Source organism: Ovis canadensis, chromosome 23 (genome assembly GCF_042477335.2).
Source record: "Ovis canadensis isolate MfBH-ARS-UI-01 breed Bighorn chromosome 23, ARS-UI_OviCan_v2, whole genome shotgun sequence".
NCBI classification, from domain to species: Eukaryota; Metazoa; Chordata; class Mammalia; order Artiodactyla; family Bovidae; genus Ovis; species Ovis canadensis.
In genome coordinates this window covers 48431341-48455932 of record NC_091267.1, presented here as the reverse complement: position 1 = coordinate 48455932, position 24592 = coordinate 48431341, and the positions used below count along the sequence as shown (strand labels likewise).

At 40.1% G+C, this 24592-nt stretch overlaps 1 protein-coding gene, 1 non-coding gene and 1 pseudogene across 5 annotated transcripts in view; 1 reads left to right on the top strand and 2 right to left on the bottom strand.

Annotated features, from left to right (window-relative positions):
• The window catches only part of GREB1L (GREB1 like retinoic acid receptor coactivator), a 248531-nt gene that overhangs the window by 160171 nt on the left and 63768 nt on the right, over positions 1 to 24592 (top strand). For 2 of the 4 annotated variants that reach the window (XM_069568904.1, XM_069568903.1), the window contains exons 8-11: positions 17383 to 17511; positions 21143 to 21259; positions 21865 to 21984; positions 22995 to 23132. In XM_069568904.1, coding sequence (XP_069425005.1) covers positions 17383 to 17511; positions 21143 to 21259; positions 21865 to 21984; positions 22995 to 23132 — 504 coding nt within the window. The remainder of the gene's footprint in view (positions 1 to 17382; positions 17512 to 21142; positions 21260 to 21864; positions 21985 to 22994; positions 23133 to 24592) is intronic. The other 2 variants (XM_069568906.1, XM_069568905.1) reach the window with 1 other exon arrangement.
• On the bottom strand, positions 5623 to 5793 carry LOC138428549 (U2 spliceosomal RNA; annotated as a pseudogene).
• On the bottom strand, positions 11527 to 11632 carry LOC138428561 (U6 spliceosomal RNA). The gene has a single exon (XR_011252501.1). It is a non-coding gene; the product is annotated as a U6 spliceosomal RNA (small nuclear RNA).

Below are 24592 nucleotides of genomic sequence, written 5' to 3'. Positions count from 1 at the left end.
CATGTCATTAGGTATTCAAGTAAGAAAAAAGTTGGCATTTGGCTCTTGGCACGGAAATATTAGCTTTTGTTACAGTGATGTCTCCTACAATTTTAGTAATTTGATTCTGCAGTATATTTTCTGCCATTAGAACTTGGGTCTAAGGAAATTCTATTTTAAAACTACAGCATTAGTAGTGAATACTTACTTCATTCCAACAGAAACTTACCGTGTGTTTATTATATTCCCAGACCCTTGTCAGATGCTATAAGGCAGGGTTCCAGTACTTGATTGTTGGCTCCAGTGATTTAAAAATCACTCAAATAAGGGATAAAAGCAATAAAACATGTTACCTTTCATAAGGGAGAGGTGAATATGTATAACTAGTTGTACCTGAAAATAATGAAAAGATACTGAAATGTTAATAATAAATAGTGAAATGTTAATTAGCATTTTAATTATGCAGAAATATATTTTGAAAATGAAAATTGCTCCAAATAGAGGAATTCAAGATTCAGGCTTTATTTAGCAAGGGCTCCTTCAGTTTTCACAATTGACTTACAGTGAACACAAGTGACCAAGTGCCATGTCAATATTCTTGTGTATCCCTTCTTGAGGTGAGAATGGTAATTTGACCATGAAATTAGCTATTAATTTTAGGTGCAATCCAGAGAATTTAATAGAAGATGGTGCCTTTAAGAGTAAAACTTTGTGTCTAAAACTTTCTTCTTGACAAATAATATTTATGGAGTCTTCAACAATAATTTTTTTCAATGTATTTTGAAAGTAATAGACTGTAAGAATTTTATACCAGCCTATATTTTCATTTCAAACATTAAGCGTATGTAGCATCTCCTTAGCTGATAGAGATTTACCCTCCTGTAGGAGATTGCCTTCTTAATCTGCAATCAATGACTGCCTGTAACCAGCATTTCTTAGCCAGAAATGTAAGCATACATTTTAGCAAAATATTTGCTAAAGCACACAAATAAGGAAAATATTTGAAGATGGGATTAATTTACTATTTACACAGCTTTGTCTTTCATTCCAACTGCCGAGCTCTGGACATTCTGTTCTGGCTGGCTCGCTGCTTTATCTTTTGAATATTTTTTTTCAACATATTTGTGTCATTGATAATTCAAATTTTAGCCAACAATCCTGGTGAAATATTTTATGGTTTTGACTGAAGGTGGCTACATAGTTACTACCTATATTGTACACACTTACTGCACACACACACACACGTATGTGTTTTGTGTTTAATAAGGACAGGAATTCAAGAATAAGATCCTGGAAGCTGTGTGGTACAGCCAGAAATAAAGAGGGAGAGGAAAAAAAGAACAGATGAAAAAAACCTTTGCCTAACACAAAATTTTCCATATTTTTTCCTAAAAGTTTTATTGTTTTATCTCTTGCATTAGTCATTTTGAGTTAATTTTTGTGTGTCATGTGAGTTGAGCATCTAAGTTTACCTGTTCACATGTGGATATCCAATTGCTCCAGCATCACCAGTTAAACAGATTGTCTTTTTGTCAGTGAATTTCACTTATCAATAATCAATTGATTATAAATAAAAGGATTTATTTCTGGGCAAATTGATAAAATGGACCTCCTCAAAATTCAAAGCTTTTACACTTCAAAAGACAGTATTAAGGAAATGAAAAGATAAGTGATAAACTAGAAAAAGATACTTGCAAAACACATATTTAATAAAGGATTTGTATCCAGAATTTATGAAGAACTCTTACAACTCAGTAACAAGATTACAGTCCAGTCAAAACATGGGGAAAAGATTTGGAACAGACATTTCTTCAGAGAACATATACAAATAGCTAATAATCACATGGAAAGATGCTCAGCATCATTAATCATTAGGGAAATACAAATCAAAACTATAATGAGATATTAATATTAATATTACCCCCATCTACCCAGGAGAAATAAGGACATGTTCTTGCAAAAACTTGCACACAAATGTTCATATAGCAGCATTGTTCATTCAGTCGAAAACTGGAGACAAGCTAAATGTCAATCAACTCATGAACAAATAGACAACATTGTGTATCCATAAAATAGAATATCATTCAGCAATAATAAAGAGCAAGCTACTGATACCTGCTATCATATATCATGAATGAACTTCAAAAACACTATGCCAAGTGAAAGAAACTAGTCAAAAGAGACCATGTATTATATGGTTTCATTTATATGAAATGTTCAGAAAAGGCAAATTGCAAGAGATAGAAAATAGATTAGTGGATGCCTGGGGCAAGGAGGGAATGAAAATTAACTGAAAGTGGGCATGAGGTTTCCTGTTGGGGGATGAAAATGTTCTAAAACTGGTTTATGGTGATGGTGGCACCACTTGGTCAAGTTACTAGAAATCACTGAACTATCCACTTGAATTGAGTAAGCTTTATGATAGTTAAGATATCCCTCAGTAAAGCTGGGGAGGGAGATTAAAAAGCTGCTCTAAAGACAAAGGTGAAATCATTTGGAGTGGCAACATTTCTCCCTTGGTTGAATCCAGTCTAATTTACTGAGTGTTTTCTAAAGAATGAGCACTGTTTCTGACCAAACAGTAAACTGTACAGGGCTTGGAGTCTGAGTCCTGGTGTTCAAATACTGTCCCCAATGTTTATTGGTTGAGGCTTGGGAGATGCCACTCAGTTGTGTCTGGATTTTCTCATTTGTAAAACTGAAAATAACAATACCTATTTTGCAACTAAGGATTAACTCAGCCTTGCTATTGTACTTGTGAGCCAAAACCACAATAACCACGATGGTGTGATCACTCACCTAGAGCCAGACATCCTGGAATGTGAAGTCAAGTGGGCCTTAGGAAGCATCACTACAAACAAAGCTAGTAGAGGTGACGGAATTCCAGGTGAGCTATTTCAAATCCTAAAAGATGATGCTGTGAAAGTGCTGCACTCAGTGTCAGCAAATCTGGAAAACTCAGCAGTGACCACAGGACTGGAAAAGGTCAGTTTTCATTCCAATCCCAAAGAAAGGCAATGCCAAAGAATGTTCAAACTACTGCACAATTGGATTCATCTCACACACTAGCAAAGTAATGCCCCAAATTCTCCAAGCCAGGCTTCCACAGTACATGAACCATGAATTTCCAGATGTTCAAGCTGGATTTAGAAAAGGCAGAGGAACCAGAGATCAAATTGCCAACATCTGCTGGATCCTTGAAAAAACAAGAGAATTCCAGAAAAACATCTACTTTTGCTTTATTGACTATGCTAAAGCCTTTGACTGTGTGGATCACAACAAACTGTGGAAAATTCTGAAAGAGATGGGAATACCAGACCACCTGACCTGCCTCCTGAAAAATCTGTATGCAGGTCAAGAAGCAACAGTTAGAACTGGACATGAAACTACAGACTGGTTTCAAATCGGGAAAGGAGTACGTCAAGGCTGTATATTGTCACCCTGCTTATTTAACTTATATGAGAAGTACATCATGTGAAATACCAGGTTGGATGAAGCACAAGCTGGAATCAAGATTGCCAGGAGAAATATAATAACCTCAGATATGCAGGTGACACCACCCTTATGGCAGAAAGCAAAGAACTAGAGTCTCTTGGAGAAAGGAAAGTGGAAAAGTTGGCTTAAAACTCAACATTCAGAAAACAAAGATCATGGCATCTGGTGTCATCACTTCATGGCAGATAGATGGGGAAACAATGGAAACAGTGAGAGGTTTTATTTTGGGGGCTCCCAAATCACTGCAGATGGTGACTGCAGCCATGAAATTAAAAGACGCTTGCTCCTTGTAGGAAAAGCTATGAGCAACCTAGACAGCATATTAAAAAGCAGAGACATTATTTTGCCAACAAAGGTCCATCTAGTCAAAGCTATAGGGCTTCCCTGGTGGCTCAGATGGTAAAGCATTTGCCTGCAATGCGGGAGACCCGGGTTTGATCCCTGGGTTGGGAAGATCCCCTGGAGAAGGAAATGGCAACCCACTCCAGTATTCTTGCCTGGAAAATCCCATGGATGAAGCCCAGTAAGCTACAGTCCATGGAATCGCAAAGAATCGGACACGTCTAAGCGACTTCACTTCACTTCAGTCAAAGCTATGGTTTTTCCAGTAGTCATGTATGGATGTGAGAGTTGGACTATAAAGAAAGCTGAGTGCTGAAGAATTGATGCTTTTGAACTGTGGTGTTGGGGAAGACTCTTGAGAGTCCCTTGGACTGCAAGGAGTTCCAACCAGTCAATCCTACAGGAAATCAGTCCTGAATGTTCATTGGAAGGACTGATGGTGAAGCTGAAACTCCAGTACTTTGGCCACCTGTTGCAAAGAACTGACTCATTGGAAAAGACCCTGATATTGGGAAAGATTGAAGGAGGGAGGAGAAGGGGATGACAGAGGATCAGATGGTTGGATGGCATCATTGATATGATGGACATGAGTTTGAGTAGACTCTGGGAATTGGTGATGGACAGGGAAGACTGGCGTGTCGTAGTCCATGGGGTCACAGAGTTGGAACTACTGAGGGACTAAACTGAACTGAACTGTGTGCCATTCTCCCTATTGTGATTTATTAACCATCTATATTCTTTTTAAAATAATCTTTATTTCTGTATTTTTGGCTTACACTGGGTCTTTGTTACTGCAAGAGGGCTTTCTCTGGTTGTGGTGAGTGGGGGCTGCTCTCTAGCTGTGGCGTGTGGCCTTCTCATCGCAATGGCTTCTCCTGTTGTGGAGCATGGGAGTAGTGGTGCATGGGCTTAGTTGCTCTGCGGTATGTGGAGTCTTCCTGGACCAGAGATGGAACCCATGTCCTCTGCATTGGAAGGTGGATCTTAACCACTGGACCACCAGAGAAGCCCTCATCTATATTTTTTTATATGCTAGAAACTGTAGGCTCATTTTATTTATCCCTCTACACCCTAGTACCTGGCAGATGCCTGGAAATAAATATTTTTAAATTCCATTTTTATTTAAATTAGCATTTGTGGGATTGTTAATTTGCTCATGCATACTCTTTTTCCAACTGAAGATGGTATGCTCTTCTACCATGAGAAGGAAAAATTAGCTTGTAAGCTGGGATAGAGATGGGCCACCTAAGTCTGCCCCTGGGACTGATAGTGTCATTTTTAAGAAGATGCTATTAGGCAGGACCTGGTATGAATCTATGACTGTCTTAGGCCCTGGCTACATTGGCCTAAAGTATTTAAAGTTCTATTTTATGGCTGCATTGGTATTAATATAAAGATGACTATGCCTGAGTGCCGTGTGTGTGTCAAGTCACTTCAGTTGTATCCGACTCTTTGCGACCCTGTGGCCTGTAGCCCGCCAGGCTCCTCTGTCCATGGAATTCTTCAGGCAAGAATTCTTCAGGCAAGAATTCTGCAGTGGGTTGCCATGTCGTCCTCCAGGGGAAGCTCCCCGACCCAGGGATCGAATTGCAACGCTTATGTCTCCTGCATTGGCAGGTGGGTTCTTTACCACTAGTGCCACCTGGGAAGCCCCAAAGATGAATATATTAACATTAAATGTTAAGACACTTTCTTTGACCAAAAGTTCATCTTTTTCTTCGAATTTTAAAAGAAATTAAAACATTCTCATGAACACCTAAAAGTGTTAATGGACCTGAGGCACTGTGCCTTCTCTGCCTAGTGGAGAAGGTAGCCCTGTTATTGGAGACGAATGCACAGTCCATGAAATGGGGTTTTCCTGTAGATGAGCAACTGATGGCTCAAAGTAATGTAAACCCCTTACTGTCTTATGCTTATGTATTAAACTGATAAGGACAGATACTACACTTAATCTTAGCCAAAAGGCTGAGAAGTGATTATGCTTCTGTATTAAAGAAGTCAGAACAATAACAAATGAAAGGACTGGCCCTATCATATATCAACCTCATGAAGCTTTCCTAATAAAGACAGCATGGAGTTGGTGCAGGGATAGACAAAGAGCAGCAAAACAGATTAGAAAGTCCCCAAACAGATTCCTAGGACATGTGGGTGTTTTCTACTTAACAGAGTGACTTGCAGATCAGCAGAACCTTTCCATTCAACAAATGATGCTCAGAAGTTGGGTATCCCATGTGGAAAAAAATTGAAACTGGACCCCTATTGTCCTCTATCCACAAAAATCAGTTCCGGGTCACTGAAGAATCTAAATGCAGCAAGCAGAAGTGTCAAGCTTTAAGGAGATATTGTAGTATCTTAAATGTAGAGACCAAAAGAGCTGTATCATTTAAGCGTACCTTTCCTCTTTCAATTTGTCCGTTAGCCACTAAACTTCCTTAAGGTCAGACTAAGCAAAGTTCCTCTCGCAGGTTTTTCTAAGCTTAGTTCCTCATGAATATTCAAATTATCCCTTTACCAAAACACAGTCTCCTTTTTCCACATGTGGTGGAACCCTTGGGCTGGCAAATCTGCCCACAACTAACTAGATACCGGGAACACATGGGCTTTTCCCTGGGCAGGGATTGTATCTTTGCCTTCTTCCCCTATTCTATCCCCAGAGCCTGGCATCATATCTGACCTCCTGAAGCAGCTCAATAAATATCCAAAGAGGGAATACTTCTCAATAAACATCCAAAGAGTGAATGGGAGGGAGAGTGAAGAAAGTCAACGACCAAACTCCTCTGAGACAGGGCTGTAGTGCTTTTGAGACTCCTGCTCACAAAAGAGAAAATGAAACTCTTTAGCAAGTATAAGGAGGAATGGTGCACTTTGTAGAAATAAAGAAACTGCAAATCATGACAATGAAAAGTCATTCATCAGTTCTATTAACCACAATATCCCATCTTAAGTGATAATATACAGTGCTGGCAAGCATATAAGACTGACAATCTCAGGCTGATGGAGGTAGACAGAAATATGACTTCTTTTTTTATGTATAATTTTTTGTGTGGCTGTGCTCCATCTTCGTTGCTGAGAGGGCTTTTCTCTTGTTTTGGAGAATGGGGATAACTGTCTAGCTGTGGTGCACAGGCTTCTCATTTCAGTGGCTTCTCTTATTTCGAAGCACAGGCTCTGGGGCTCACAGGCTTTCAGCAGTTGCAGCTGCCAGGCTCGAGAGCACAGGCTCAATAGCTGTGTTGCATGGACTTAGGCAAGTGTGATCTTCCCAACCCAGGGATCAAACCCGTGTCTCTTCCATTGGCGGGCGGATTTTTTACTACTGAGCCACCAGGGAAGCCTCAATATGACCTTTTAAGAAAGCAATTTGGCAATATATAACAAGACCATTAAAAATATTTATATCCTCTACTCTAGTAATCTCACTTTAGAGGCCTTAGCCAAGAAAATAACCTAAAAGGACACTCAAGATATTCATTGCAGTTATCCTTAAGATGAACAGAAAAGAAGCACTCTTTTAATATAGAAACAAAGAAATCATAGCATATTCATAGGACAAAGATGTGAAAAAAAATTAGGACACTGTCCAACTACATACGAAATAATCCTATTAAGGTTAAAAAAATATATATATTAGGGCTTCCATGGTGGCTGTGTTACAAAATCCGCCTGCCAATGTAGGAAACATGGTTTTGATCTCTGGCTAGGAAGATCCCACATGCCATGGACCAACTAATCCCAGGCACTACAACTATCGAGCCTGTGCTCTAGAGCCTGGAGCCGCAACTTCTGAGCCCACGTGCCGCAGCCGCTGAAGCCCGTGTGCCCGAGAGCCTGTGCTCTGCAGCAAGAGAAGCCACTGCAATGAGAAGCCCACCCACCACAACTAGAGAGTAGCCCCTGCTCACCGCAACTAGAGAAAGCCCCATGCAGCAACAAAGACCCAGCATGGGCAAACATCAATAAATAAATAAAATTATTTTTTAAAAAATATTAACCTCTATAGGTATTTTTGTTACAGCATGGAAAAAATACTGGAGTATAGCCAATTAATTGACACACAATGTTATGATAGTTTCAGATGCACAGCAAAAGGACTCAGCCACACATATACATTTATCTATTCTCTCCTAAACCCTGTTCCCATCCAGATGGCACATAACATTGAATAGAGTTCCATGTGCTATACAATAGGTCCTTGTCTATTATCCATTTAAAATATAGCAGTGTATATGACCTTCCCAAACTCCCTAACTGTCCCTTCCCTTTGGTAACTATAAGTTCGTTTTCTGTGAGTCTCTTTCTGTTTTGTAAGTTCATTTGTATCATTTCCTTTTAGATTCCACATATAAGGGATGGCATATGGTATTTCAAGAAGTGATATTTTAACATGTTTGTTTCTATTTCTGAGTTTTCCTTTATATTTTTCATAATTAAGCACTAGAAATTCTCAGGATGAAGTCGAATGTGTAGGTCAGTAGAAAGATCTGGTTTTCACTGATCTTTCTTCAGCATTCTGTGTAGGAATAAAGACCAGAACCTAACATATATGCATCTAAGTTACAGTTAGTTAGAAGGTAACAAAACCAGAATTTGAACTTTCTCTGCTCACTATTGACAATTTTATTAGGCAGTTGCTGGGTTATACAAAGATGATATTACCTCAAATTCTTTATAATGTTCATAAATTACCTCAAATTTCAAGAACAGAGTAAAAGGCAAGAGGAATGGGAAGATGAGAGGGGAGGACTAAGGTTGAAAAATCCATGGAGAAAAGAAACAAAATTGGGTAATTTGTAGTGATGTGGATAAACCATGTGGATGAATCATGCCCAGGAAGTAAGTCAGAAAGAGAAAAGCAAATATTATATACTAATGCATATATATGGAATCTAGGAAAATGGTATTAATGAACCTATTTGTACGGCAGGAATAGAGACGCAGGTGTAGAGAACACTTGTGGACACAGACAGGGAAGGAGAGGCTGGGATGAACTGAGAGAGTAGCACTGACATATATACACCACCGTGTGTAACATAGACAGCCAATGGAAAGCTGCCGTATAGCCCAGGGGGCGCAGCTTGGTGCTCTATGACGACCTAGAGGGGTGGGCTGGGGAGGGGCGAGGGAGGCTCAAGAAGGAGGGGATATGTGTATATTATAGCTAATTCACTTTGTCATACTGCAGGATCTACACACTGTAAAGCGATTATACTCCAATTTAAAAAAGCATCCCCCCAAAAAAAATCTGAAAAGATCAATTCTATATCCACTTTTGGCCAAAATGCATTAAAAGGGACTAAGTTTATCATACCACCTGAAACAACCAGGAAAAAAGACAAAACTGCATGAAAAACAGTTGTTAGGACACTGTCCTTCGGGCAACAAACGACATTGATTCTGAGCAATAGGAAGCAAATAATGTGAGTCTTAGCATTGCCCCAGCTTACCTGCCAGTTTCCAGTCTATGATCCAGAGAGGGGGAACTGTGGTGGAGCCCAGTGGTCCCCTAAATTGAGTGGAAGGAACCAAAGCAGGTAAAGTTCACTGGACCAAGTACCAGAAGGCAGACAGCCGCACAGAGAGATCCCCAGCACCGTGCGAAAACTTCCCTGAAATGTTCAGTATAGGGTCAGTTGATGCATGCATATTTGGAAACTACTCAAGGCTGTATAGTCAAAGCTATGGTTTCTCTAGTAGTCATGTGTGACTGTAAGAGTTGGACCATAAAGCGAAGAATTGATATTTTTGAACTGTGGCGCTGGAGAAGACTCTTGAGAGTCCCTTGGACTGCAAGGAGATCGAACCAGTCAATCCTAAAGGAAATCAGTCCTGAATATTCACTGGACAGACTCATGCTCAAGCTGAATCTCCAATACTTTGGCTACCTGATGCAAAGAGCCGACTCATTGGAAAAGACTCTGATGCTCGGAAAAATTGAAAGCAGGAGAAGGGGATGACAGAGGATGAGATGGTTGCATGGCATCACCAACTCAGTGAACATGAGCTTGAACAAACTCCGGGAAATGGTGAAGGACAGGGACGTCTGGTGTGCTGCAGTCCATGAGGTAGCAGAGAGTTGGACATGACGGTGACTGAACAACATGAGATCTATCCAGTTCTTTGAGAAATGGGTTAAAAAATTTAAAGCAAATTCTTCTTTTATCCCCACTCATTTATTTAAATATTTTGGTGCTACAAATGTACCCTTTGGAATTCGCCCATTCGGGTTTAAGTTCCATGTGTATCTATTGCTGTGTGGCAGACACTGAGAACACTTAATCTTTCTAAGTCTAGTTCCTCATCTGCCGAACAGAAGTGTGAACTACAGCCACTCCACAGTGTTGTTAGGATTACTTTAGAAAATCCTCAGTTGAGTGGTTGGCATGTAGTGAGTGTACATGACCGCAGACACTCATGGGTATTGTGTAAGTTCAGATGAGACTGAGTGACTGAACAACATCAAGGCTGGTAAAAAGTTCCATCCAGAAGAGTGGGAGGGAACATTCACACAGGGCCAGGAATAAGGGCTGTTCCAACCAGCTAGGTGGGAAAACCTCACAATTTATCAGGCATTGGATGGAGTACTTGAGAAAGTCTTGTCTCAGTCATGAAGAATACTTAATTCTAGATTGAGCACTACTACAAAATAGCCTAAAAATATCGAAAAACAAAATCCAAAAGGATCAAATTGTTTCCAAGCAATTTAACTGTCTGGAGGAGGGCATGGCAACCCACTCCAGTATTCTTTTAATTTTTTTTAATTAAAAAAAAAAAGAAAAATAGAATTTATTAGAGTGGGAGTCATGCCAAGAACAGTGGGCTGCCTTCCTGATAGTCATGGAGAGCCGATGACAAGCGTAGGTCATTTGCCTGTTTTTATAGATGGGGAACAAAGTAGGAATACGTATCTTACCCAATCACTCTAGTATTCTTGCCTGGAGAATCCCATGGACAAAAGGAGTCTGGTGGGCTACAGTCCATACTGTTGCAGAGTTGGACATGACTGAAGTGACTTAGCATGCACACATGCAATTCAACTGTATTCCAGAATAAAGCTCAAGAATATTTATAGACAAACTTCCAATTATAAGATAAATAAGTACTAGGGATATAACATACAATATGATAAAGATAATTAATAGTGCTGTATAATGTATATGAAAGTTGTCAAAACAATAAATCCTAAGAGTTCTCATCGCAAGGAAAAATTTTTTCTTTTTCTTTTATTTTGTATCTATATGAGATGATGACTGTTCATTAAACTTCTTGTGATAATCATTTCATGATGTATGTAAGTCAAATGCTGTACACATTGAACTTATACAATTCCCATGAGTGTGTGCAGGCTCAGACGTGTCCAACTTTTTGTGAGCCTATGGACTGTAACCCGCCAGGTTCCTCTGTCCATGGGATTCTTCAGGCAAGAATACTGCAGTGGGCTACCATTTTCTCCTCGAGGATCTTCCCAACCTAGGGATGAAACCAGAACCAGAACCTCCTGCATTGGCAGGTGAAATTCTTTACCTCTGAGCCACCTGTGAAGCCTATTGTAAGAGGCAGAGAAACACGATTAATATTGAGACTCATTAATCCATCAAAACCAACCTGGAACTGTCAGAGGTGTCAGAATTAGCAGAAAAGGACATCAAAACAGTTATTAAACATATCTCGTATGTTCAAGAAGCTAAGTAGACACTGAAGATATTAAAAAGCTCCAAAATGGAATGCTTCGCAAATTTGTGTGTCATCCTTGAGAGGGGCCATTCTAACCTTCTCTGTATTGTTCCAGCTTTAGTATATGTGCTGCTGACATGAGCAAAGGATTGTGTTTTAATTAAGTGCTAGTCTCATTAAGTCAGAAGTAAAATATGACTGATATAAATGACGCAGCCTCAGCGTGCATTAGTGAAAATATTGTGTCTTATTAGAAGAATATTACTCTAATTGCCAGTGTGAATGTGAAAATAGGTTCAGAGTACTATCCCCAGGAAAGAAGCAAATTATGTAGTCTATGTTTAAATATTTATTTGGTTGCAACAAGTCTTAGTTGCAGTGACATGTGGGATCTAGTTCCCTGATCAAGGATCGAACCTGGGCCCCCTGCATTGGGACTTCAGAGTCGTAGCCACTGGACCACCAGGGAAATCTACACGGTCTAAGTTTAATACAGGTACCAAGGGCAAAAAAAGGGCTTGTAAAGGTTTAAAGTCTCAAGCATCTGGAAGCCCCTTAATAAGACTGAGCAAGACAAGTATTTCTTGAATATCTGCTGTGTTCTAGGTACTTGCTAAACATGTTAATTGCTACAGTGAGGCAGGTTTTAGGATCATTTTGCCAATCACAAAACAGAATCTCAGAAAAGGTTAATTATTTGGCAAAAAAAAAAAAAAAAAGTAATTGACAAAATCAGAATCCAAAGTCTTTCTACTTGCTACTTAAATGACTCCCTTTAAAAAAAAAATTCCCCGCCCCCCCCCCCCCCCGCCCCGTGATCTTGGGCTAACAGATTGAGCTATTGCATAAAGAGGATAAGGAAGTTGTTGCGGCTTTTTTTCACTCTGTTTCTTTAGCCATGATGTGGCAGACCTTGTGCTGGGAATGCCATCAAGGAGCTCATGACCTGAAGAGCGAAACAGGATCTTACAAAATCCTACAACACAGAGAGCAGAGCTGTGACTTGCTCAAGGATTTTTCCAAGTGTTCAAATGCTCCCATGTTTACAAGTTCACGGGTAAAGATAATCGGGTCTTAGTGACAATTGGGCCAGGTGATCAGCTGTTTACTCAGTGTGTAAGCACCAGTTTCTGTACAACAGCCTACAGTTCAGCTTCACCTCTGAGTAAGATCACAAAGGCTATTGAATTTTGGACATTGGGGCTGCTCCCAGTTGATCAAAACCACTGTTAAACACTGAACATGCCAATACCTGATAAGTTCAAGAATACAAGCATGGGCAAGATGGTAAAGAGTAGGGAATAATATAAAATGATTCATGTTCACTCTGACCTTATCTAATGCCTAACTGCTTTCTGACTATATGCCTACACACGTGGCCTTTTGTGACTGGCCTCCCTTCACTTGACATCATGTTTTTAAGATGCATCCACGTTGTAGTGTATATCAGTATTTTATTCCTTTTTGCTGCTGAATAACATCCCCATTTTATGGATATACCGTATTTTATTTATGAATTTATGAGTTGATGGATATTTAGGTTTTTCTACTTTGTTCAGTTCAGTTCAGTTGCTCAGTCGTGCCTGACTCTTTGCGACCCCATGAATCGCTGCATGCCAGGCCTCCCTGTCCATCACCAACTCCCAGAGTTCACTCAAACTCACGTCCATCAAGTCAGTGATGCCATCCAGCCATCTCATCCTCGGTCGTCCCCTTCTCCTCCTGCCCCCAATCCCTCCAAGCATCAGGATCTTTTTCAATGAGTCAACTCTTCACATGAGGTGGCCAAAGTACTGGAGTTTCAGCTTTAGCATCATTCCTTCCACAGAACACCCAGGGCTGATCTCCTTCGGAATGAACTGGTTAGATCTCCTTGCAGTCCAAGGGACTCTCAAGAATCTTCTCCAACACCACAGTTCAAAAGCATCAATTCTTCAGCGCTCAGTTTTCTTCACAGTCCAACTCTTGCATCCATACATGACTACTGGAAAAACCATAGCCTTGACTAGACAGACATTTGTTGGCAAAGTAATGTCTCTGCTTTTCAATATGCTATCTGGGTTGGTCATAACTTTTCTTCCAAGGAGTAAGCGTCTTTTAATTTCATGGCTACAGTCACCATCTGCAGTGATTTTGGAGCCCAAAAAAATAGTCTGCCACTGTTTCCACTGTTTCCCCATCTATTTCCCATGAAGTGATGGGACCAGATGCCATGATCTTCATTTTCTGAATGTTGAGCTTTAAGCCAACTTTTTCACTCTCCTCTTTCACTCTCATCAAGAGGCTTTTTAGTTCCTCTTCACTTTCTGCCATAAGGGTGGTGTCATCTGCACATCTGAGGTTATTGATATTTCTCCCGGCAATCTTGATTCCAGCTTGTGCTTCTTCCAGTCCAGTGTTTCTCATGATGTACTTTGCATATAAGTTAAATAAGCAGGGTGACAATATATAGTCTTGACATACTCCTTTTCCAATTTGGAACCAGTCTGTTGTTCCATGTCCAATTCTAACTGTTGCTTCCTGACCTGCATATAGGTTTCTCAAGAGGCAGGTCAGGTGGTCTGGTATTCCCATCTCTTTCAGAATTTTCCACTGTTTATTGTGATTCACACATTCTATTGTGATTCACACAGTCAAAGGCTTTGGCATAGTCAATAAAGCAGAAATAGATGTTTTTCTGGAACTCTCTTGCTTTTTCGATGATCCAGCGGATGTTGGCAATTTGATCTCTGGTTCCTCTGCCTTTTCTAAAATCAGCTTGAACATCTGGAAGTTCACGGTTCATGTATTTCTGAAGCCTGACTTGGAGAATTTTGAGCATTACTTTACTAGCGTGTGAGATGAGTGCAATTGTGTGGTAGTTTGAGCATTCTTTGGCATTGCCTTTCTTTGGGAGTGGAATGAAAACTGACCTTTTCCAATCCTGTGGCCACTGCTGAGTTTTCCAAATTTGCTGGCATATTGAGTGCAGCACTTTCACAGCATCATCTTTCGGGATTTGAAATAGCTCAACTGGAATTCCATCACCTCCACTAACTTTGCTCGTAGTGATGCTTTCTAAGGCCCACTTGACTTTCTACTTTGGGGCTGTTGTAAATAATGCTGCTATGAACATTTGTGTACAGATTTTTGCATGGGCATATGTTTTTACTTCACTCTCATTTTATACCTAGGAGTGGAATTGCTGGGTCATAGCTCTATGCATACCCATTTGAGGAACTGTTTTCTTTTTTTTAATGTATATATTTTTATTTTCATTTATTTGTCTGCATCAGGTCTTAGTTGTGGCATGCAGGATCTTTAGTTGCAGCATGTGAACTCTTAGTTGCAGCATGTGGGATCTAACTCCCTGACCAGGGATCGAACACAGGTCCCCTGCCCTTGGGAGCATGGAGGCTTAGCCACTGGACCACCAGGGAAGTCCCTGAGAAATTTTTTCCAAAGTGGCTGCACCATACTACATTCCTACCAGCAACATGTGAAGGTCCCAGTTTCTCCATATCCTTGTCAGTACTTAATATTATTTTGCTGTGTTGTGTTTCACTTTGTTTTAGCCATCCTAGTGTATGTTGGTAGTATGGTTTTGACTTGTGTTTTTCCAATGACTAATCATATTGAGTATATTTTCATGTGCTAATTGGCTACCTGTATATCTTCTTTTGGAGAAATGTCTATTCCAAACAACTTGCCCATTTTTTAGTTGGGTTATTTGTCTCTCTATTATTGAATTGTAAGAATTCTTTATACATTCTAGATACAAGTCCTTTACCATATATGAGTTGCAAATATTTCGCCTGAGTTGTCTCTTTGTTCTCTTGGTGGTGTCTCTCAATGGTCTCTCCATGGTGTCTCTTGAAGCACAACATTATTGTATCTTGATGGAGTCCAATTCATCTATTTTTTCTTTTGTTGCTTGCACTTTTGGTGTCACATTCAAAAATGACTGCCTCAGCCAAGACCGTGAAGATTTACTCCTGTGTTTTCTTCTAAGAGTGTTACAGTTTTAGCTCTTATCTTACATTTAGATCTATAATCCATTTCTGGTTAATTTCTATATATGGTGATAGGAAGAGCTTTTATTAGTCAGTTTCTTTATTCTTGTGCATATTTCTGTACATTCATTTTGTACCTGATGGTCTGTGCTTATCTGAATTCACTGACTTGAAAAAATTACCACCACTTAAAATTTATTAACCAGATTTCACCTGTATGCTTATCTGGACTGTTAGAAATATGCTAAAATTCTAAGTGTAAACTAGGAAACAACGAATCTTGCACCAAACAATATATTTGTGGCCTGAAACATAATGACCAACCTGTATAGAGACATGGCATAGTTACCTGGGACTCCTGTAGTTACGGTTCTCTGTTAGTACCTGAAAACCTTGGGCTGTCTTCAGTTTCCTGAGACTTTATAATGTTGTGTGTGCAGTTGCTGGCTTCTGTTCTTCCTGTAGGCATTAAAATCACTCCATGGTGTAAGTTTGACCTGCAGAGAGGAATATGAACTCTCCTGAGCCAGCAGGGGACCATTTCAGTCTTTTGAGTTCTTATGCACTGGTTAGATGTATCGGGAATCACATTGTGGTATGAGCATTAATTTTTTATATAATTTCTAATGTAGTATCATCAGAATCCTGCTCTTCAGAACACTTTGTTTTTTAAACTCTCAGAGTTTTAGTAGTTCCTCTGACCCATTCCTATGTTACCTGATTACACTGTTCTGCTGGTGTAGTCAGGGACTTCACACTCCCACTTAGTTGCTCCCTTGTGTCCAGCTCTTTGCGACCCTGTGGACTATAGTCCACCAGGCTCCTCTGTCCATGGGATTTTCCAGGCAAGAATACTGGAGTGGGTTGACATTTCCTCCTCTAGGAGATCTTCCCAACCGAGGGATCAAACCCATGCCTCCTGTGTCTACTGAAATGCAGGTCCCTTGTGGCTCAGATGGTAGAGAATCTACCTGCCAAGCAAAAGACTTGGGTTTGACCTCTGGATCAGGAAGATCTCTTGGAAAAGGGAATGGCAACCCATTCCAGTATTCTTGCCTGGAGAATTCCATAGACAGAGGAGCCTGGCTGGCTACAGTGTATGGGGTCACAAAGAGTCGGACATGACTGAGCGAGTACACAACTGAGCGAATAACACTTTCACTTTTTTTTTCTTTACCCACTGAGCTACTGGGGAAGCCCGTAGAGTCAGGAACTTGGGGTCTGTTATATTCATTTCAGAAAACTCTAATTGGCTGGAGTCTTTATCTCTCACATAGCCTGCCTCTGAAATGGCATTTGATTTTTCCATGTTGAATTATTTTGTGAATCCAAATTGGGATTCTTTTTTGGATGTCCCTGGTATTACATAGGTAGAAATTCTAGTTTATTTCCAAATATTAACACAAGTTTTCTTCAAAGGCAAGTTGTTTTTCCAACATTACAATGACTTAGCTTGCATAATACTTTTTAAATGATAAACTTATCTGGATAGAGATAAATATATCTCATAAAAATATGACTTTGAAGGAAACTGTAGAGACATTTTTAGTATGACACATGATCATATCTTCGATGCCACGTCATGTGACTTTGACCAAGTTAAATGGCTACCACTATCTAAAGTAATAGTAACAGCCTCATTGAGTTCATATAGGAATTAGGTGAATTGATATATTTAAAGTGCTTAGACTATCACCCAGCACATTGTACCTGTTAGGGAGTGTTTGTTAAATACATAAAAAGAAAATAAAACTGGTGTATAGCAAAATGGACTTTCTTAAAATCGATCAAGGGATAACTGTAATTCTACAGTCTACTCTCTCTCGGCTCACTCTTGTTGAATTAACTTCCTTCCTGAGTATATAACTAGTTTCTAATTTGAACAACCTCTTTCATTTTAAAGATTCACCGGTTCTCAGTCCAGCTAATTCTGCAATCAATTTAAGTGGAGCTCAGGACCTGACCCGGAATAAGAATGTTGTGAAGCCACTGGCTTTGTCTTTGCAGGTTGTAGGGAAGACTTTTGCTGCAGGTGATGTTTTCCTCACTTATATTTCTTTGGTTAATACATAGTCTACAAAAGACTTGTGAGAAGTTTAATTAGCAATCTGGTAGAAGAAAACAGAAGCTCCTTCTTTGCCAGCTGAAGGCAAAAGTGGAGCTGTCTACAATAGCACATTATTATACAAAGCTTTGCATTTTCTCTGTTAGATCCGAAAGAGTCAATGGACATTTGGCACACAGGGGAGACAAAACAGATTGATTCTGTTCAATATACATTTCTATGATGAGGAACTGGGGATACTAAGATAAATATGCTCAATCCCTGACTTCTAATGTGCTTGTAACCTTGTAGAGGAGATTGACCTGTGAGATGTTTTCAGTATACTGCAGTAAATAGAGGGTGGAATTCCTGGGTGGTGCTTTGGTAAAGAACCCACTTGTAATGTAGGAGACATGAGACATGGATTTGACCCCTGGTTGGAAGACCCCCTGAAGAAGAGCCTGGCAACCCACTCCAGTATTCTTGCCTGGAAAATCCCATGGCCAGAGGAGCCTGGTGGGCTACAGTCCATAGGGTTACAATAAATACATAATATCCTAAGGGGAGCACCTCCTAGAGGAGGGGCATCTAGCACAGCCTTTTAGGGAGAAATTAAGAATGAGTTCTTAGAGGAGCACAGTCTTGAGCTATGAGGAGATGTTCACTGTATAGCGGAACAGGGGAAAGACATTTCATGTTCAGGGGAAAGTGGGAGCAAAGCTTGAAAGGAAAAGGAGAGAAGCAGTATAACATGACATATGCAGAAACTTATGGCAGGTTGGACTTGTTAGAAACATACAGTATAGAACTCAAGGACAAGCAGGAAGTAAGCATGATGCAGACAAGGGAAGTTTCCCTTGTGGTGCAGACGGTAGAGTCTGCCTGCAGTGTGGGATACCTGGGTTCAATCCCTGGGTTGGGAAGATCCCCTGGAGAAGGAAATGGCAACTCACTCCCGTATTCTTGCCTGGAAAATCCCATGGATGGAGGAGCCTGGCAGGCTATAGTCCACAGGGTCACAAAGAGTTGGTCGTGACTGAGCAGCTACACTTTCAGACAAGGGAAAGGTCATAGGAGTTCAGACTCAGAAGCATGAATTTTACTCTATAACTTACGGCACAGGGGAGTGACATAGTCTTCTTTTAACTTGACTAGATCATTTGGGCAGCAAAAAAGAGATGACAATACAAGTTGCAGGTCTTTCAGTAGTCTGGGTGAGAAATAATGAGGTCTTTGACCAGGGTGAAAATCGGTAGGGGAGGAGGAGATAGATTGGAGAACTCAGGATGTGAAATGAGCAGACTCGACTGATTAATGGGAGCGTGAAGTGGAAGAAGGGGTCTCGGTTGATCTCCATCTTTCTGGGCTAGTGGTTGGTTCTGTTACTTGACATTGGGAATACAGCAGGGGTAGCAGTCTCCCCGGGAGATGACGAGTTCAATTTAGGATGTATTGAGTTTGGAATAACGATGAGGCATCCAAATGGAGCCACTCAACAGTCATTTAATTTGTCATAGAGAGAAAGCAGGACTAATGGTGTAAAGCTGACCCACCAGCATGCCACAGTAAATGATATCAATCAAGGAGAAATGTAGAGTAAGGCAAGCTGTGAGCTAAAGGTAGAACCCTAGAAAATGGCAGTGTTTAACAAAAAGAAATGGTCAGAGAGGTAGAAGAAAAATGAGAAAGAGAACCTATTATTGTTAGCAACTTTCCAACAGTTAGGCATCATAATTTATCCAGACCACTTTTGTTCTTACAGAATCTGTCTTCTGGTTAGATTATAGACTGGAACAAACTGAATCCCAAGTTTTTACAGCTAAAGGAAAAATTAATGAAATTATGAATCTTGGTGGTAATCATCATGGTTGCTAAAACTATAGTATGAAAGGCTGATATAACTTGAGGATTAGGCTAACAACTCTTAAACCCACTGATGAATCTTAGCATCACAAGAAGCGAACAAACTAGCTATTATGTGCCTCTCTTAATGGAAGTATACAACAAGACTTAGGAGGTATTCTTGTCAGAAAAAAAAGAAAAATCAAATGAATCTGAGCAAGTATCTATATCTGATGATTAGTTTAGGAATTAGAGGAGATATCAAATTATACCATGGATATCCAGTCAGCAAAATACAGAAAATGAGAAATTCTGCTATATTTTCAGCAAACTAATTGCAAGAAAGAAAAAACAAGGGAGTGGGAGGAATTTGGAGATTGGGACTAACATATATGCACTATTGATACTGTGTGTAAAACAGATAACTAATGAGAACCTACTGTATAGCATAGGGAGCTCCTCTCAATGCTCTGTGTTGACCTAAATGGGAAGGCAATCCAAAACAGAGAGGATGTATGTACACATATGGCCGACTCACTTTGATGAACAGTAGAAACTAGCACAACATTTTACTCTAATTAAAATTAATGTAAAAAGCCTTGAAGGAAAAGCTAAAAATTAAAAAGAAAACAAAAAGGAGAATCTTACAGATTAAAAGAGGTTTAAGGGACAGAGCAACTAAATTCCAGAGAAGGCAATGGCAACCCACTCCAGTACTCTTGCCTGGAAAATCCCATGTACGGAGGAGCCCGGTAGGCTGCAGTCCATGGGGTCTCTAAGAGTTGGACACGACTGAGCGACTTCACTTTCATTTTTCACTTTCGTGCATTGGAAAAGGAAATGGCAACCCACTCCAGTGTTCTTGCCTGGAGAATCCCAGGGGCAAGGGAGCCTGGTGGGCTGCCATCTATGGGGTTGCACAGAGTCGGACATGACTGAAGCGACTTAGCAGCAGCAGCAACTAAATTCAATGTGTGGATATTTTTAGAACCCCAGTTTGAATAAGGATTGTAAAAAGCCATTTCGGAGATGACTGGGGGAAATTCAAATACTGATGGGATATTTAATATTAAGAAATTATTGATTATTGTTAATTTTAAGTATAAAGCAATATCACAGTTATGTTTTAAGAGTCCTTTTAGAAACACATACAAAAGTATTTATGGATGAAGTGATATGATAAATGAGTTTGCTTCAGAATAATCTAGAGCCCATATGTGCATATGTGGGGTGGGGGAGAAGAGATAGGGAGTATAAGTAAAACAGGATTGGGCATACCTTGATAAATCTTGAAGCTGGGTGGGAGGAATGTAGCTCATATACTATTCTCTATATATATATTTGAAAATTTCCATGATAAAGGTCTTTTTAAAAGTTTTATTTCCACCCACCATCTCCAAAGATGTCACTGAAAATGATTCTAAAAGATCTCTTGGGGGAACTTCTCTGGCGGTTCAATGGTTAAGACTCTGCACTTCTACTGCAGAGGCATGGGTTCCATCCGTGGTTGTGGAACTAAGATCCCACATGCCTCACAGCCAAAAAACTAACTAAATAAAAAAGATCGTTTAGGGTCCTAGAAAATTATTTGGGATGATAGTTCATGTTACTGAAGGTACTACTCTGATGGTTGTAGTTGGCTTTGCGCAGCTGAGCTGTCCCATCAGTGGGATGTCTTTGAGTCCTAGGGTGTGTGGTTTGTCGTACAATTGCAGCATCACAGAAAGCAGTGTCCCGCCCAGACTCTGTTCTGAGTGGCTCCTCTTTTGTACCACAGATGCTGCTAATGGAAACAGTAGCCACGGAGGAAAGAGCAGTGCGTCTAGCTCCACGCCCGCCCGCCCAGGGAATTATTCGTTGTCACCAAGACCTAGCTTTACCTCGGGAGACCAAGGTACAATACCCATCTTAGAGTTTTGAAATAATGCAACTCAGTTATGGAAGAAGTACTCCAAAGAGTTTGGAATGATGAACTGTCTGGCAGGGCAGTCCCAGTTTTTCCTTAGCTTCTCGTGCAATATTTTGAAAGTTTATGATTGGTATGAACAATTACAGTTGTGTGTCTACTGCCCATTCTACAAGAATGGGCCTACCAAGGAAATAACACTGAAGCAAATATATAAGATGTATCTTTAAAAGTCATGGGCTTTGATGAGCAAATTACAGGGTTCAAAGTTCATCTCTGCTATGTGACCCTGAGTAAATGTGAGCCTTTCATTCACTGTCTATGAAATGGATATAACAGTGTAGTTGTCCTGCAACTTCATGGAGTTGTTGATAGAATCAGATGAAATAATTTAGGTAAAACTGTACATCATAAAACAGCCTGCAGTTGTTAGATGGTATTGTAAATATGTGACTTTTTCTAATTTTATCCTTACCGCTAGAAAAGTGACTTCAACTTTCTGAGTATAATCATGGTAAAGGTCCTGTGTTACTTTGACTTCTTTCCTTACTTCCATCACTAAGGACAAGCCTCATCTTTCTTTTTGCATTCAGCTACCATGTTCATTTCTGGGCCACCAAAGAAGCGACACCGAGGATGGTATCCTGGGTCACTCATCCCCCAACCTGGTTTAGTTGTACCTATTCCTACAGTTCGCCCTCTTTCAAGAACTGGTAAGATTTCAACAGAAGATGGGCTTTAAGTTTCCTTAAATTAGCAGAGATATCTCCTAATCTTGTTCTTTCCATGAACCCTTGAAGATAAATTTCCTTTACCAACAATTGCGTCCAGCATTCTAGCAGCTGATGTTTTGTCCCCATCGTATCTGCCATCTGAACAAGCACATGTGCCATCATGAAAGATCTTGAGTCACCATCTGGCTTTGTTGTATCCCATAGTATCCATAAACCATTCTTTACAGAGGGCATAATGCTACCAGCCCACCATCACAGATCATGACTAAACTTGCACTGTGAGTAGTGGTGTTAGATGTCTTCTCCTGTGATCTGGGTCCTTACATGACCTGTACTTACTATTTCTGAATTGAGTGGTTCAGTCTGTGACTAGAATCCTGAAATCCAACTGAGTCTCCTCTTATAATACCCAACTGTGGCCATTTGATGCCTACAGTTAAAATGTTCAAATGCCCATCTACCTTGCTGTATAAAACACAGACAAATGTAAACATACCAATTCTAGGATATAAGGTTATTTAAAAATTTGTTGATTAAAAAGTAATTCTAAAGACTGTGTAGAAATGATACATACAAAAAGAACTGTGCCAACATGGTACTGTGATTGCCTGTAGGTATACTGACTAATTATGAATTTATCCCTATTCTCATTTTTCTATACTTTTCACATTTTCTGTAATGACTAGATATGCCTTGATAATTTAGTGCAGGAAGAGATAAAATACAAAACAGAATCCAAAATACTGTATATGGGAAAACAACTAAAAGGGAAAACTGCCAAAATGTTAAATAGTAGCTATCTCCAGATGATTTGATATATTTGTTCCACTCACTTCTTATTTTATACAGTAAGCATGAATATCTTTAATAAAACAGCTATTAGACCTATAAAACTTGCATATTAAAGGTAGTCACACTGTGTTGATTTCAACTGTATTTCATTTAGCCTTCCTATCTAATCCTTCTTGTCAAACAACTTTTTTTTGCAGAGTCCCTTTTATCTACCCCAGTTCCACAGACCCCATTAACTGGAATTTTACAACCTCGACCCATTCCTGCAGGGGAAACTGTAATTGTTCCTGAAAATCTGCTGAGTAACTCAGGAGTTAGACCAGTTATCTTGATAGGTAAGGAAAGGAATTCCAAGTTGCCTGTGTCCGCTGGAATCTAGAAGCACTCCTCCATTTTGATGTGTCTTTATTCATGTATTCATGAATGTATTCATTGATGCCTCTATTAATTCTTTCAGCTTTTATTGGTCAGTTCCTTCAAGCTGTACTAAACAAGGGACTAGAAGTTAGGAAGAAGGCAGTCTTTCTGCCCACAAAGAGCATTGTTTAGTGGGGGGGAGTCTAGAGTTCACAGCCAAGAACTCCAAGAGCTCAGAGGAGAGGGAGCTTAACTCTGTTGGGAGGGGTCTGAGACGACTTCTCAGAAGTCACCTTTCAGCTAGGGACGTGAAGGGTGGGTGAAAGCGGACAAAGCTGGGGAGGGCTTATTTCAGTCAAAGAGATCCAGGCTGCAGAGAAAAGGAACAAGCTGAGCTGGCGAAGAGGCCCCTCTCAGGAGGACCAAGAGGCCCCAGAGCTGCAGATTTCAACCATGGGAAGCTGTAGGAGTGAGAGCCTTTCTAAGCTCTCGATAAGTGGTGGTACCTTTCATACCCACATCAAGAGTCCCCTCGTTGCCGAGGGTGGTGGTGGTGGGGAGGTGCGGCTAGCCGAGGCCAGAAGAAGACTGCTGACTTTACCCCCAGGATTAAACAGATAGGGTGTTTAAGCCCAGTGGGTCTTTATGGTATGTCTATGTGAGGTGTTATCTGTTTCTTGCAGTTGGCTTGAGCCTACTGACATGGATGGTTTTGCTTTGAGCCCTGTTCTTTATCAGGCTGCCCCCTGGACCTACAGGCACTGGGGGAAATCCAGTTGTTTAAATTCCATATAGTCAGGAAGTGCTTACTGAGCATTTGAGTTACATGCACAATGCAGCTAAGCCTTGGAAGGATAAGTAAAACTAGGACCCTTTGGTGTCTGTCTTTTAGGAAGACTCATGGAGGGACTGTTCTCTCCATCAGACCATCAACACAGTGTGTATTTTCAACACATTTTGTCCTATCTACTTCTAAGATGATTTGAGACTTTTATTGACATTCAGGAAGAGAACATAACAAAAATAGCTAAGATAGCAAAAAGAGTAAGACCCTCCAAGTTTTAATACCTGTGACTGGCAGAATATTGCTGTTTATCTATGAGTTTAGCTTAAACTTTTTAAAAGAAAACATCAAGAAGTGAAGTAAGCATGTTATGGTAGTCTATCTATTCTCTGACTTCTTATCTGATCAGGAATTTTATCTGAAAATATTTTATTCCTGCAGGTTTACAAAGGATACAGAGATGTTTTTGCAAACTTTCATCAATCCTCTATGGCAGAGATATTAATTAGCATGTCCCTATATAATATAATTTGAGTATTTTGTTTCTTGTTCATCTAATTTAATAAAAGGGTAGAATTTAGAGCATTTGAGTGAATTCTCTAGGATTGATATATTTGAGTAATTTGTTTGGTAGCCATTCAGAGGTCAGGGAAC